Source organism: Zootoca vivipara, chromosome 1 (genome assembly GCF_963506605.1).
Source record: "Zootoca vivipara chromosome 1, rZooViv1.1, whole genome shotgun sequence".
In the NCBI taxonomy this organism is placed as follows: domain Eukaryota; kingdom Metazoa; phylum Chordata; class Lepidosauria; order Squamata; family Lacertidae; genus Zootoca; species Zootoca vivipara.
Genome location: NC_083276.1, coordinates 45632514 through 45649543, shown reverse-complemented (window position 1 = coordinate 45649543; position 17030 = coordinate 45632514). Strand labels below are relative to the sequence as shown.

Sequence of the window (17030 nt, the reverse complement as noted above, 5' to 3'; positions counted from 1 at the left end):
AGAACTGGTATATTAAAGGCTTAAAATAAAGCTGTAAGATATCAAAGACTTGCACTTACCCTTTGCCCTCACAGTCCTTTATTTCCTTATTAGGCACCAGTCATAGTGCTCATTCTGTGCAGTCCAGCCTTGTCAGACACTCTCCTGCTCGTGCCTCAGTTGCCAGCCAGTCGTCATATTGCTACAGCAGTCGTCATTCATCCCTGCGCACGTCCACTACTGGCTTTGTGCCTTGCCGACGCTCCTCCACCAGCCAGATCTCCCTTCGAAATCTTCCATCGTCCATCCAGTCGCGTCTGTCCATGGTGAACCAAATGGACCCCCCAAGCCAGACAGGTGTTGTCAGCATGCAACATGGCCTACCTTCCTCAAGCAGCTCCAGCCAAAGTATCCCTGCCTGCAAGCAGCATGCCCTCGTTGGATTTCTAGGGACAGAGGGAACGAGTAATGTTACTGATGCACAGCCAGGCACACATGTCAGCCCTGTCAACCAGACACAAACCAAAAGGGAGGATGTTAGATATAGAATTCAGGTAAATCAACTGGAGGAGGAGGAGGAGGAGGAGGAGGAGGAGGAGGAGGAGGAGGAGGAACATTTGTTATTGTTTATTTATTTTATTATTTGTACTCCACAAATCTGGTTAGGTTTCCCCAGCCACTCTGGGCTGCTTCCAGCAGAATGTTGTTGTTTAGTCGTTTAGTCGTGTCCGACTCTTCGTGACCCCATGGACCATAGCACGCCAGGCACTCCTGTCTTGCACTGCCGCCCGCAGTTTGGTCAAACTCATGTTCATAGCTTCGAGAACACTGTCCAACCATCTCGTACTCTGTCGTCCCCTTCTCCTGGTGCCCTCAATCTTTCCCAACATCAGGGTCTTTTCCAGGGAGTCTTCTCTTCTCATGATGTGGCCAAAGTATTGGAGCCTCAGCTTCACGATCTGTCCTTCCAGTGAGCACTCAGGGCTGATTTCCTTAAGAATGGATAGGTTTGATCTTCTAGCAGTCCATGGGACTCTCAAGAGTCTCCTCCAGCACCATAATTCAAAAGCATCAATTCTTCGGCGATCAGCCTTCTTTATGGTCCAGCTCTCACTTCCATACATCACTACTGGGAAAACCATAGCTTTAACTATACGGACCTTTGTCGGCAAGGTGATGTCTCTGCTTTTTAAGATGCTGGAAAAAGCTTCCAGCAGAATATAAATACATAATAAAATAAATCTGATTCCCTGTCGTCTTTAAAAATTGTAGAATCACTAGACAGTGAGTGGTAAGTTAGTTTTTTTGACCTCTTGTGTAATGCAATACTGTAGAGCAGGCACCCCCAAACTTTGGCCCTCCAGATATTTTGGACTACAATTGCCATCTTCCCCGACCACTGGTCCTGTTAGCTAGGGATCATGGGAGTTGTAGGCCAAAACATCTGGAGGGCCGCAGTTTGGGGATGCCTGCTCTAGAGAATGGAGCTGAGGTTCTTATGGTAAAGTATCTGTAGAGATTATATATTTTCTACTACTTACAAATACCTGCAGGCTCCACCAGACCAAGAAAGATATAAAGGTTTGAAAGAAGCAAGCGACTTGGCATGTTTCCAACACAGCTTTTGAGCTTCAAGGCTGCCTTATGATGATTGCCATTCTTTTCCGCATAACCCTATGTCGACTAGTAACCTTAACTGATCAGTCTGTAGTTCACAAATCCTTCAAAGCATTACATCAACTAGCTGGCCTTCCCGTACTATAGGCACAGCGTAGGAGATTAGGAATGTGTTCCTGTTTTATTCTATGTACCAAAGCTTATAAGATGAAGAGATTTGCATGCCTAGTATTAACTAGTATTGGTAACAAAATTTGGAAGATGGGGGAAATGGATTTACAATGGGGGAATATTAAATTTTGCAACCCCTCCCCTGTGTACTGAAGTGGTAAAGTCCCAGTACAATATCCTTTTTCCAATAGCAGAAGTGAGAATTTAATTTCTATTTAAACAGATTATTCCAAAATATTTTAAACTCTTTATGTTGCAGATAATGGATCCCAGCCAGGTATTGGAAGGGATCAACTTGTCCAAAAGAAAGGAACTGCAGTGGCCAGATGAGACGATACGGTTAAAAGCTGGAAGAAACAGCTGGAAAGACTGGAGTCCTCAGGAAGGCATGGAAGGCCATGTAAGTTGCTCTCTGCAGTGGATTTTTGGGATTGGAATATTTATTCTAACAGTCCCATTGAACATACAGCACAGGACTATGTATACTTCATGTTTCAGAATCATTTTGAGCACTAGGAAAAGCTCAGTTTTGCAGCCTGTAAGTTATGCTACATATATGGTGATTTTCATAACCACCATATTATAAACCTTTCAGAAAGTATATAGAAAATGGAACTCATGCATGCAATAAGTTACAGCAGTCTTGCTAACCTGACACCCATGAGTGCTGCATTGTCTGCAGAGGCTTTCATTTTCCCAGACTCTGAGATTTCAGGTAAAAAAAGAAGTAAACTCTAGCCCTCCTTGAAAGAAAGTTATGAGGCAAAATGTGGAGGTTACGTTTAAGTGATTTCTGTGAAATGCGAGTGTGAGATCTGGCCGCATTGTATATTTTTCCTGGTACTGAGGAATACTCCATATTGTTATTAGATGGTAACAGCATCAGACTCTGTGTGTGTGTGTGTGTGTGTGTGTGTGTGTGTGTGTGTGTGTGTGAGAGAGAGAGAGAGAGAGAGAGAGAGAGAGAGAGAGAGATCAGTATTGTGTACTCTCCGCAATTGGGACATAATGGGAAGCGATAAGGTTTCCAGGAGTGGATGTCTCTTTGAAATGTGCTCCCTTGTCCCAAAAAATTGCTTTAGAGATGGGATTGTTTACATTTCTTTTCTTTCTACACCTCTCCTCTTTCAGTTCTTCATGCCTCTTCTAGTGGTTGTTACACTATAAACTACTGGTCTACCACTATGAGAAGGAAAGACACCAGTGTGCGCTCTGTTCAACTGATAGATATTGAGCAGTCTTTGAGATGGGGCAGACACATCTGATGGGCAAGACATGGAAGCGAAACCTTGTTCCCCCACCAATTAGGGAGAAGATGATAATCCAGTTTGGGTCATTGCCTTGCCTCCATAGTCTTTCAGAATGAGGAAAGTTACACTATCTAAGTTTTCTGTGCTTGACCTTCCTCCAGGTGATTCACCGTTGGGTGCCTTGCAGCAGAGATCCAGGAAGTAGATCTCACATAGACAAAACCATCCTGTTGGTCCTGATTGAAGACAAATACGTTCCTGTGATTGAAACTGGAGTCCTGGAACTTGGGGCTGAAGTGTGAGCTGCTTGGACAGTTTAGCTGCTTCTTGTCCCTCCACAAGGTTTAGAAATGAGGTTGGGTTCTCAGGAGGATGCTCCTCATGCCTCAAGTAATAGAAAAAGACTTGAAATCAAAGTGGTTGTGTGTCAATCTCTGGCCCAAAAATAAATAAGGGGCGTTGCTTTTATTTTTATTTTTCAAGTTAGCTACTGAGGAAAACATTTTGCATGAAGGGTAATGTTTTGTTTTATACTTCATTTTATGCATTACAGTGCTTTAAAAGAACCCCACATTTTCCAGTTTTAAAATAGGAACATCTCGTTTTTCTAATCGTTCTGCCAAAAATGGCCATGTTTTGTCATAGTAATGTGGACTCCATTAATCTTTTCTTTTCTTAAAAAACAACCGAGTAGCGTAAAAATATTGAGTTCAGTGTAAAGCAGATTGGTGGGTTTATTCTTGGCAAGAGTGACCAGACTTAAAAGATTCTTATTTCTTGTGAGTGAGACGTTTCAGTGAGAAAACTGCACTATTTTTTTTTATGGCAATGCACTAAAAAAAAGGGTCTGAGGTTGCTCAGAACATTTATTTATATATGTATGTATAAATATATCAAAAGAAACAAATACCATTATTTAAATTGCCTTTGGGATTAACCCCCTCCCGCTCCATGTTCAAACTGGTCGTAGGACCTGTGCCATTGATCTGTTTTGTTTTTTTGGCTTAATATACTAGATTGTGCATCAGTACATTCATACTGTCCAATTCACAATATATGGCGGAGTACAAATAATTGCGGAATAGCATGCCAGACGTGCCACTCTGGGTGAAACCAATGGATGGCGCAAATGTGCAGTATTTTCACCTTGTTATGAAGGGCCCAATCACACACTACTGTGCATCTTCTGTCTCTACCTTTTGCTGCTTTCCAGCTCAGAGCCAACTAAAAGATGCTATTGGCATCCTTTGGAATAAATTTTTTACTTTTTCAAGGGAAATTGGATGAGACCCAGTGTTTTAAATGGGATAGTGGTTTTCTATGTGCATTTGGACTTCTTCCTATATTCAGTCTGGTGAAGCAGCTGGAGGGTTGTTGTTGCTGTTGCTGTTGTTGTTTTTAATTCAAGGAAAATTACAGGAGGCACAGCCTGACTGTCATATCATTTGTACCATTTCGCCTTTTAGCTCCCTTTAGTCATTCTTTTCTGTGACTTGAATTTTATTTTCAGTGATTATATATTCTATAATAACTGTACTTTGAGTATAACTGTGAAATTGAATTATGTTGCATATCTTAGGTTTTACTGTGTGTTTAGGTTTGTTTGTTTTTTTCCAGCGTGTGTGTGTGTTTTCAGGGAAACAATTTACTCAAATAACATTGGGACGAGGAGAGGAAGCCGCAGCTTCTTAATGTGCTACTATTCTGTGTCTTGCCCCCAGCAGTCATGAGAAATTGTGTTATGTAGGGATTGTTTCCTGTGTGCGATCTGGAACTCTGCAGGGCTCGATAGGAAACGCAACACAGTCTGCAGCTGTAGCTTTTAGAAGCAGCCATCTTTTTATTCTCTGGAACTTTCCAAGTATTGCCTCAGTTTAAAAGCTTTATGGGTGATCTTGCAAGGGAGTAAAATTAAAAGTAAAATTAAAAGCATTATACACCTAATGAAAGAGTTGAAGTACTTGTGACCCAATGTGTAGTAATGTCCAAATGCAACTTGCCCTATGCCATGAACTATGCAAAGGGTCAATACAATGTTGTTTCTAGTAAACTTAGGTCACACCTTAGATAAGGTCACACACTGAGCAAAGTTTTTCATTTTCCAATAATGTGAATTTCACTGCATGTTTCTCATGCATGTGAAATCACAGGCTTAACTTTGGGAGCAGGAGGCAGAACATGAATGTAAGAAAACTATTGAAAAGAATTTGCTATTCTGGCCTGGGGATACAGCCTGTTTTCATTCATTATCGCACGAGTGTCTGACTGTCTTCAGATCAGCACCTGGCTATGTTGGCATTTTCATCATTTTATAGGCATGAGAGAAACCAGCCTGTATGTTGACAGGACATTCTTGTATTCCTTCTCAATTGAAACTTTTAAATTTCATTTATCACTCCTATCTTGAGTTTCCCAAGACTGGTAAATGATGGACAACCAATCATTTTTTTTAAAAAAAACAACAACAACCCAGTGATCTCACACACTTTAACATCCATCAGTAAAAGTGTTCTTAAAAAATATATTAAAATGTCAATTTGACTAAGGCAGTGACTTGAGTACATTATGACAGGTTGTCTGTGCTAGATTTTTCTGAGGAAAAAAAATCTGCTTTCCCATTTTTAACATGCAGCTGGTGACAAGTAGCCTACAAATCTGCAACTTAGAATATTGCACTCTGGTTGCGCCTGATCCAAGACTAGATATACATAAAGATATGGTAATTTTAAGGCTTCTGATGTGTTCATATATAGATCCTTTTGTAATTTGGTGCGTTCAGTTATTGAACACAAGTCCCTAGTATGGAAGTCATTAGCTCAATGTGGTTCCAGTTGCATTAGGTAGAAATCTCATGCAGTTAGCAGTGAAAATATCACAAAAAGTATGTAACAAAAAAGTACAGTTTCACCCTCAGGTTTTTTAGGTTGCCCATATTCCATTAATTGGGAATAGCGCTCTGGCTTTCTAGGTTCTTAATGTATGGTCACCCACTTAATACATAGGGAATTTCTATCCAAAACCCATCTGCTTTTCTCTTTAAGAACTACATTAGGTGGGTTTGTTGACCAAAAAGTAAAATTCTACACAGCCTTCATTATATGGAGGCATAATATAATCCAACATTTTCATGGATTATAACCTTTCCAGCAAAATGTGCAATTTTTTGAATAATAATAACAAAACCTTAGCACTTTTCTAAACTCTGCTTTTCAGTACCTGGCAATATTGTAAGTAGCTGGTAATCTGCTGGATTAATTTTTCTCTGTGCTTAGACTAGCTTCTGCGGATAGAAATCTAGAAAGTTTGTGAAAATTAGTTTTTCTACAGGTGATATTTATAAATGTATAACGACTACCCTACCTGGGGGGAATCAATAAACATAGAAGCATGCTTAACTTCCCAGTTGATGCACTGGGAAAATAAAGCAAAGCCTTTTCTTACCTCATTTTGAAATGCTTTGTTTTTTTTCTAAAGTACACAATCCTACTCATATCTGATATTGTGGTAGTGAATTGTAGACTTTTTTGGTAAACCAGAAAATGCAAGGAAGTTTTTAACTGAAGTGTTGCTGTTTTTCATTTAAAAAAAAATCTCTTAAGAGGAGCATCTGACATGTTTCTGATTTCAATTCTGTCATGACTTTACCTCCCTGTCTTGTTATTTGGGAGCTGACAGTGACAGAAATGTACGAAAATGATGGCCAGGTGTACACTCTGAATGGTATGGCAAGAAGCCCTTAAACTTTGCTTTGGGACAAAATGTTAGGAAAACAGGCATTGAAATGAATTATTGCGAGATCAAATAGCCCAGTAATGTCAGTCTTCTTGTTAAAAGCCCTTTAAAAAAAAGGAATACCTTAACTAAATGAAGTGGTATAAATGGAAGACCCTTTCAAAGCTTATAGAAACACTTCATATTAGGTATGGGGTTAAGCCACCATGGTATTATATACCTAATTTTATTAAGGGATTTTCTTTTACCTATTATATAGGTTTCTACTTGTCTGGCCTTACTTGGTGTTTAAAAACATGATGCCCTTTGCTTTGTGATGCTAGACAGTGTAAGAAATTATAGCAGTATTTAATATGTGCCTTAGTAAAATGATGGTGGGTACATAACACCTTGGTGGGAACTACAGACCTTGACTAGTTTTCACCCAGATTTGTTTAAAAGGCTATTTTTAAGATGGCTGCTCCAGAAGGCTTCAGGGGGTGTAATGCAAATACTTTCTTTTTTAAAAAAACAACAACAACCCTGCCATTGACTTTTGACTGTGTATACACACAGCCCTGTACAGCCGCTCGCTTATGACTTCGACAGATGGAATCTCATAGCTTGAAGGTCAAACTTGTTAGCATCCTTATGAAACTTAGCCTGACAATGAACTGCAGGAGTGGGGAAAATAGAGCAAGCAAGTAAACGGAGTTTGAAACAGGATGTGGAATATATACCTTGCATCTACCAGCATATGGAGATCTTACCAGGGATAGGGGCATGTGTACTTGGTGTGTGTGTGTGTGTGTGTGTGTGTGTGTGTGTGTGTGTGTGTCTGCGTGTGTGTGCTGTTGGAAACAGCCTGTAAATATTGTAGCTGTTTAAAACTGGGGAAAGCTGGGGGGGGGCGTTGTTTTCAACATGCATTGAAAAGAACAGTATTGACAGTGGATAGAAACACTGAAATTAAAAAAAAAATCTTTTTCCCTCTTGTTGTCCTTGGTTTTGTTTTCTTTTTTACCTTTTGGTTTCTCACATCTGCTGCTTTTGTAGAAGCACAACACACGTTTTTCACACTTTACTTGTGAAGAGTAATATCAAAAAAATGGATGGCCGCCTCTTGATGCGTGAAAGGAGATGGTGACTTATTGTATGGCCACTGGCTCTGCTTGGTGCAGACTTCAGGGTTGAAGTCCAGAGCCCCGCAATCCAGAGGGATCTGAAATGTCACAAGAGAGCAACTGGCGGCTGATAGGGTGAGGGGTGGGCAAGGTGTAGCGCCCTGCTATGAAGTTAAGCACTACACCACCCAAGCTCCAGTCACTTGTGAACTTCCTTTCCTACACTGGACCCTGTAGGAATGGCATTCGCAGGGTGTGGGGCATTCTCTTCCCCCCCCCCCGGGCAGCATAAGACACACCACAGTGTGTCTCTAGCCACCGTGCCCTCTCTTTGACTTCTTTGTCTCCTCGGCAGTGTGCCGTGCCCTCTCTCTGACCTTCGCCTCCTTTGCAAAAGGGTTGCTCAACTTCCTCTTTGATGGGAACATGACGTGGTGGAACAGGCAGCGCAAGTCACAGGGCAACACCCAGAAGGCTTGGAATTGGAGGAGGACAAAGGGCAGTAGTCCTGAATGTATCTGGATGGTTTTGCCTATCTTGCTAATAAAAAGAGCTCTGCGAAGCTCCTGAGTGTGGTTCGCACAGCCCACCCGCATCAGCAACTCCTGTCTCGTCTCAAAACCTTCAGGACTCAGAGGCATTATTGGGGGGGGGGAATGGTGGGTAATCAGCCTCAGCCGGTACTTTGCTTTGTAGCTCTGTTCCCCAAAGCTTTTGTTTATTGTAAAGAGCAAGCAGGCTGGGCAGTCAAATGAATGTTCCAGCCACACAAAAGGGTTAAAGGGAAAAGGTGGGGGAGCATTTAGGGAACAGCACAGGGTGGCCAACGCAGCAAGGAAGAGAGTGACCGCCACTGTGTTGGAGGCCTCACCAGAGGCAGATTTAGGGGAGCGCAACCGGTTCAGTTACACTGGACGCCAAACCCTTGAGGGTGCCCTAGGGGCACTGAATTTTGGCATCACACAAGGTGCCGCTGAAATTTGAGGTGGGGAATCAGGTGGAGAAGCTTTAGATTTCCACTTCTTGCTCAAACTCCAGCTTCCATCAGCTCCTACAGCATGGCCCCAATCGCCAGGATCACTGGGAGTTGTCCTCCAACAGCAACCAGAGGCCCATAGCTGCTCCTTCTGTGGCCTACATCATATAAATAGTTACATTGCCTATAACAACATTATGCGATCACTGCCAATTTATTTATTTATTTATTTATTTGTCATCATTGATGAACTTTATATACCACCCTATATCTGCAGGTCTCGGGGCAGTTCACAATATATAATTACAATATGAAAACACATAATACACAGTGTATTTATTCAAGTCTAATGTGCCATTGAATCTAATGCACATCTCAAATTTCAGAACCTTGAAACCAAAAATGTAATGGCGAATATAATAATAATAATAATAATAATAATAATAATAATAATAATAATAATAATTTATTATTTATACCCCGCCCCGCCTATCTGGCTGGGTTTCCCCAGCCACTCTGGGCGGCTTCCAACAGAAAAATAAAACACAGTAATCTATTAAACATTAAAAGCCTCCCTAAACAGGGCTACCTTCAGATGTCTTCTAAAGGTCTGGTGGTAGTTTCCCTTTTTGACATCTGTTAGGAGGGCATTCCACAGGGCAGGCGCCACCACCGAGAAGGCCCTCTGCCTAGTTCCCTGCAACTTTGGCTTCTCGCAACGAGGGAACCGCCAGAAGGCCCTCGGTGCTGGACCTCAGTGTCCGGACAGAATGAAGGACGCTCCTTCAGGTATACTGGACCGAGGCCATTTAGGGCTTTAAAGGTCAGCACCATTAAAGGTGCCATCAAATGTGCCATCAAATCTAATGCACATCTTAATTTTTGCAATGTAATTTGGCCAAAAAAGGTGAGCATTAGATTTGAGTAAATGCGGTAATGAAAACAGAAATAGCCGAATAACATCCCCCTTGAAAAAACATATAAAAAGGTTTTAAACTATTTAAAAAAATTAAAAAACACAAAACCACAGTACAAATTCAGTTCTGTACTGAAAGTACAAGTCAACTTCTAAAAACCAAATTGGTGTGATTGATCATAACCATAGCACAAATTTTTCAGCTATAATTTCTACCAGGTCACATTCACATTCCCCTTGTTTTTTGAACCAGAAACCTTTCTAGAGGAAACTGCTGGGCTAGTGCAGGGCTATAATAAATATCCATAGGTTTCTCTCACCAAGTAAGACCACTGTTCCATCTTGACCAATACGGTCTACTCTGGCCATGCAGGGCCTTGGACAGAAAATCTTTCTACAGCAGCTACCTGTGGACCTTGCCTCTAGAGATAATGTACTGGATCTGGAATCTTCAGCAAGCAACCTTATGAGGTATGGCTGAACAATGAATCGTTACATTTAAAGTCTTTCAAAGCATTACATGTTCATTATTTGATTAATGTAAACACTGGCCTGTGAGCGCTCCAGTTGGAGAACAGCCTTTACCAAAGGTGTCATGGGCTTTGAAGACACTCGAACTCGGAACGCAAGGGAGAAATGTGCTAAGAGGAAGGCACGCTTGGCAAATCCACACCGTGATCAACTCCCGCCCGGAAACCAATGTCCCCACTGTGGAAGGACGTGTGGATCCAGAATTGGCCTCCACAGTCACTTATGAACTCATTGTTAAAACCGTGTTTATGGAATACAATCTTGCTCGGCTACAAGTGATCGCCAAAGAAGAAGAATGTCTCTTCTGTTATGGGTAATACCTTCTTGCAAGGGGAAGGAGGGAGTGTTGAAGGTAAAAAAATCAACATCTGTTGCTGCCTGTGTGAATTTTGGCTGAAATAAGAATTCCGTGCTCACTCCCTTACCTGCTAACTAGATAGAAAGTTGAGCTCAGCGTTGTCATTACTTTAGAGATGCTACTGAAAGCCATGAGACATAATGAAGTCTCCCCGGGGACAATGTTTATAGAGAATAACAGCAAAGTGCAAAGCCCTTGGCAACCCTAAATAAGACGAAGAGCACAAGTAATTGATGAGTAGGAAGAGAACCAGTTTGAGAACAGAATAACAGAACTTGGCAAAAAGGGAGTGAAGCAGGAGTGATAAATTCTATCAAAGGTACAGAGGAGGAGGGCTGAGTGGATTTGGGAGTGAGGAAGGCATGAGTGATTTTCATGAGGACAGTTTCAGTGGAGTGTACAGTAGTATCAAAAGCAGAACTGTAGGAGAAGTTCCTGCAAGACCTAAGCTTGTCATAGATATGAGCTTTTGTGTGCATGCGCACTTCTTCAGATACACTGAAACAGAAGTCACCAGACCCTTATGTATAGTCAGAGGGTGGGGAGGGGTATTACTCAGAAGGGTGGTGGGAATGGGTGATTGGCTGATAGGAGTGGTAAACCTGTTGACGACTGTTAACGACTGCAATTGGTCTTGCAGGAAAATTTGCAACTTATTACCAAGCTTAAAACCATGGAGAGACCTGGTCTGAATAAGGACATTGGATTCTTATCTTTCTTATGCCATCTCACCCCTTGCTTTTTCCTGCAAGACCAATTGCAGTCGTTAATAGTCGTTAACAGTCATCAACAGGTTTACCACTCCTATCAGCCATTCACCCATTCCCACCACCCTTCTGAGCATGGTTAGTAAGCTCCCTTCTCCCTCTCCAACCAGCCCCAATTTCCCTTCTACTCTGTGTTCAGTGCTCTCCCCCCTGCCCAATTTCCTGTCTATTCTTTATGCCATTGATAGCCACCTCCTCCACTTTTAAAGCCACCCATTTTGATGGCCATCACTGCCCCTTAAGAAAGCAAGTTGGTCATGCACTGTAGTTGTGGAGAAGTACTTCCTTTTCTCCTGAATCTTCCAACATTTCACTTCATCGGATGTTCATATGTTCTGCTGTTAAGATGAGTGTGTCCCAGCTTGGTATTTATTTTATTTAAAATATAACCTGCCTTTCTAGAGTCCAGGTGGTTTATTTATTGAGCAGGTGCAATGTCACATGAATAGCACTCTTTATTTATGTGAATTGCGGAGATAAAAATGAACCAGGCTATAAGTCATTTGCCACAAGCAATGTCAAAAATACAGCTTCACACTAACATGATTTTGCTCTTCCCACCTGCCAGTATACATAATTTCATGCCGAGGAAGCAGCGTTCTGCTGAATTAGGGGGAATGGGAGCCTTCATCAGTTCTTGCTGACATTTTTAGCACGGATTTGTCTGCCTAATCCTAGTGTTGATACACACACACACACACACAAACAAACAAACACACAAACACACAATCTGAGTTAAATGCAAAACCTGTTAGAAACAGGAAAATATCCAAAAAGTAATAAAGACAATTACATTTATTTTTCAAAATAGCCTCATGTATTTCAACCTGGTTCTTTTTTTATATATAAAAATGATTAGAATTACTAATACATTTTTTGATGGGGGGAGCTGTTAAGTTCAAAACACACTGGATCATTTTGAAAATAAAAACGGGTTGCCTACACACATTCAGGTACTGTACTTTTCTTCTTCTTCGGATGTTGTTTCTGGAATGAATCTAAAACGCCCAGCAGGTGGCGGCAGCAATACAATCCTGCAAATGTAAACTAATGCTGGAATTCAAGGCAGGCTTTGATTGGGAACAGTTGTGAGGCACTGTTTAATTTTGTTGAGCATAGTTCTATCCCGCTTTCCTACTGGGGTCCTCAAAGCAGCTGGAAACCTAGTCAACAAAGTGGCTGCATCTAAGAACTCCAGGTTTGTAAACCGAAAACAAACAGCAGCCCCCCCAGGAAAAGGAGCTAACAGCCCAACGTTCTTCCCCATGGGGCAGTCGATGTACTTTGGCTCTCTGGGGCTCGGAGGGGGGGGGGAGGATAATCTGACTGGAGCAGTTCCTAGGCTAGGGTCATCTCTAACTGCCTGGCTCCTCTTCTTTGCCACAGGGCAATTGCTGCAAGGTGACTGGAGAGAATTGGGGAGGGGGAGGGCAGCCCAACTAGAGGAGGTCTCAGTGGTGCCTGGGCTGGCTGGCCGGCCTCTCTTAGGAGAGGAAGCTACACTGAAGGTTTCTTTGAGAGTAAAGTATTGCCAGGATCTTCTTGAAGATGAGGCATAAATATCCGGCTTCTCCTTTGCTTGTCTTGGTCTCCTGCTCAGGTGGGGGCAGTTCTGGACCCTTCAGAGGAGCCTACGGGGCCTGTGCTTCCCTCCACCTCCTCTCTCTGCAGTGTCCGTCCCCCACTGCTTTGTCTAATTTTGCCCCCGTTCAGTTAGAGCTCCTGCTTATAAATGGCCTTGGATTCCCGCTCCAAAAAAGTTCCCTTTGATTCTGAATGTTTTGCATTAACATTTCTTTTGTTAATAACTTGCATGCAAAGATCCTCCCCCCCCCCATCTCCCTGTGCCAGACCTTTTTAACTACTGCTGTTCTGTTTTGAAAGCATCCAGATGTGTGTGTGTGTGGTTTTTTAAATATATATAAAAAAGGAATTATTGTATGACATTTCTCAGGTTTAAAGATTAGACTCTTAACATGAGATGGGTGGATCATGTCTAAGGACTCTCAGCAGCGTAGCGGGAGACTTGGTGTTGCAGCAGAGAAACTTACCTCATGTGGGGAATGAGGGAGGGAAACAGAATCCCAGCTCAAGCTAGCCACTGACATGGCCATTAAATATTTTTAAATAACATTTCTCTGACTGAAATGATTAGTTCACACTGCACCTCCACTACACCTGCTCCTTGAATCATATTTTCTTCCCCGCCCCACCACCCCCACCCCACTAAACCTTTTTTTTTATTAAGTACTGTACAGTAATTTTCAAGCTGGTATCCACATTTTATGTGGGCTGAGGCAAACGGCTGTGACAATTCTGGTAAAGCGGAGAGAACAGTTTGCTTTTGCACAAGCTTGTTATGCTATTAGTATAAATCCATAATGCAACACAATCTCTGCTTTAAAAGGGCTGCCAAATGGTGACTACCATTTCATCAGGTATTAGCCTACTAGAAAGGATTACTTTCTGCACAAGATGCATGCAGAGCTTGCTTCAGCTATAAAAAAACTACAGGCTGTATACAGTGGTACCTCAGTTTTAAAGTGTCTCAGAAGCCAAACGTTTGGGTTTTCGAATGCCAAAAACCTAGAAGTACGGTAAATGCTTACATTTTCAAACGTGCCTCGGAAGTTGAACGGCTTCCACTGCATCTTTTTCAATTTTACCCCTTGCATTTGCAGATCGCCCTTTGTGCCTCAGTTTTTGAATGTTTCAGAAGTCGATCAGTCTTCCAGAATGGATTACGTTCAAAAACCGAGGTACCACTGTACAAAATTAAAGACATTACCTATTTTGTTTTCACCAAACAGTGCCCTAACAGTTCATGATCACAACAAGGTGGTAAAGCAACTTGACTATTCATGGAAGTCGTCCCCATCTTCAGGCTTCATCTTCTATATCGGTACTTGTTGGCAGAACTGCCCAGCCTCCCAATTCTTGGTTCTGTGTATTTAAAGCCAACAGTCTTAGAGTTTGTTTGTTTTGCAAGCTATTCTCTGGAAAGTTTGTTCACGCAAACTTGTACACTCCTTAAGATACAATAACCAAATTTTGTATGATGGTTCCCAGCATCAAAGAGCTGGTTTTCAGCTTTGTTTGGACATAATTTTAATCAAGATGGCAGATTGAAGTTTTCAAAAGTGCAATTTATTTGGTTTCCAAGAATTCCTAAGCAAAGGCTGATACAAGGCTGCTAGTAAAAAATATGATTTATTGATATACTTCTTGCTAGTTGATTTTTTGCAATGGTGCCCAATTCAAAAAAGCTAATAATATTAACACACAAATCCACGTAAACAATATATATTTGGATGCAGTGAAAAGTCTATGGAAGGGGGCTCACAAAAAAGTCCCTCCTGATGCTCAGGGAACTCTGCTGAATGGAGCAGGCTGCGGTGCAGAGGAGGGCAAAGGGGAATCCCAGAAAACGGCAGAGACGCTTTCCACGAGCAAACCTAAATGAACATTTCCCCCTGTGGTCTCAAGCTATTTTCTTGTATTTGACCAAGTCTTGTTTGGGGAGCCTTTTTGCTACATATACCCAGGGAGGCAGCTACTGCCTTATAAATTAGACTCATTGCCTGAATAATTTACTGGCAAATAAATTCAGTAGTGAACAGGGATCGTCCAAGACATTTTGCTGCCCAGTATAAACACTCTGCCCCTCCCCACATAGTTCCTGTGCAGAAGCCAATCAGACTGGAAGTTGAGACTGACAGATGACTAGACCGTGGCCTCCACTGAAGTAGCAGGTTAGTTTAGAGGGTACAAGTGGGCAGCGGCAGAGGAAGGGGGGTTGGTGGGTGCAGGCCACCCCGGGTGTCACCCCTGAAGGGGGTGACAAAATGCCGGGCAGCACTCACCATGGGGCCTGTGGTGTGCCTGAGCCATGCGTCTCTCCTGGGAGAGATGCAGTGGCTTGGACATGCACAGGCTCCGCACTGCCCAAACGGTCTGCCCGCTGCCTCCCCCCAGCTGTAGGGCGGCTGAGTGGGAGGAGGCAGGCAGACTCCAGAGGCCCCACAGTGCGCCCCGCCTCCTTGCCTGGCTGGCTACTATGGTGGTCACTCAGCCGCAGACATGCCGCCCCCTGGTGCTTGCTGCCTGAGGCAATGGCCTCACCCTGTCTCAGAGTGGGCTGGCCCCGTCAGGGACTGTAGCATAGTGCTCTGATTGGCTAGAAGGGAGGAGCAAAGGAGATCGCCATCCTCACCTCACCTCTGGTTTTTCATTGTGTCGCCTTGGTCCCCTCCCTTCTAAACAGGACCCTGAAGCCATAATCACACACTCCTCTTAGTGCTCTGAGGACATGGCATCCGTCCTTCATTCACCTTACCTTCAAAGCCCTCCATTCTTGTATCACGTGACCTTTGTTCCACCACCCTTAGTTATCTGAAGGTCTCTTGAGATGCCAAAAAAATTGCTACCCTTGCTTCCTGTATGCTTGGAATTTCCTCAAAAAAAAATATCTGTATGGTACCACCTCTCCTACTTTCCTCAGATCCCTCTCAAACCCCACCTTTTGCATGAAGACTTTGGCTCAACCCCCAAGTTCCCACGCTCTACTGTATCCTAGCCTGAGCACGTAAAACTGAAATAGCCACATATTCCTTCGCTGTTTACTCCTGCCTTCACCCATATCCCATGCGTTGTGAATTTAAGACTGTAAGCTCCCCAGGGCAAAGGCCTGTCCTCTGTAGTCTGTTAGGTGCCATGAGCAGTGATTTTTTATTCTCTCTTTTGCATTTGTATGACTAGTGGCTGAATATGTAAACAATTTCCTTTAGGAATTTTGGGGGGCGGTCATTTCAAAGAGTTTTTTTAAGGGTGTTTAGAAATTGCAAGGGGGAGAGCATACTGAGTAACTAGATGCAGATTTGTTTAAGGTCGTTTAAAATGACCAAATATAAATAAAAATCACTATTAAAAACCCCAGTGCAGTCCTTGATACATCTGGGGGGGGCTACCTAAGGCGAAGCATTCCTACCCAGCTCTCCAACCCCCATGTGCAACTGTACAGTGGTACCTCTGGTTACAAACTTAATTCGTTCCGGAGGTCCGTTCTTAACCTGAAACTGTTCTTAACCTGAGGCACCACTTTAGTTAATGGGGCCTCCTGCTGCCGCCTCGCCACCAGAGCACAATTTCTGTTCTCATCCTGAAGCAAAGTTCTTAACCTGAGGTACTACTTCCGGGTTTGCGGGGTCTGTAAGCCAAAGTGTTTGTAAGCCGAGGTGTTTGTAAGCCGAGGAACCACTGTACGTATCTGAGACCTTCGCATTAGTGATGGAAGAAATCAACAAGCAGTTTGAAGTATTTCACCCCAGTGTGACACACACTTACTCAAGCCATACTGTGGTTGTGCTAGGACTGAATTGCCAGGCGAAGAAAAACTCTCATTTTAAACCCCGCTGGCATCAGTGGACTGCTGCTGCTTAAATGGCTGCCAGATTAGTCTCTCCCCCCCTCCCCAATATGCCTTTTGCTAAAGGTCAGCTACAAGGATTAAAATGTAAAGTGAATTAAGCATAGGAATATAGGTAGACTTTCTCTACTGTAACCAGCCAAGGAAAGACTTCCATGGAGAAACAGGGTTATAATTAACCTTTGTAAAAGCTATTTATTCCTTT

At 42.7% G+C, this 17030-nt stretch overlaps 1 protein-coding gene across 1 annotated transcript; it reads left to right on the top strand.

Moving 5' to 3' along the window:
* Positions 1–29: 29 nt before the first annotated feature.
* Positions 30–5463, top strand: LOC132593234 (pecanex-like protein 1; the record flags this gene model as incomplete). The annotated part of the gene is made up of 3 exons (XM_060283046.1): positions 30–533; positions 2027–2167; positions 3179–5463. Coding segments are annotated over 3 exons (786 nt in total), but the record flags the coding sequence as incomplete, so codon positions are not given.
* Between the last annotated feature and the right edge of the window lie 11567 nt (positions 5464–17030).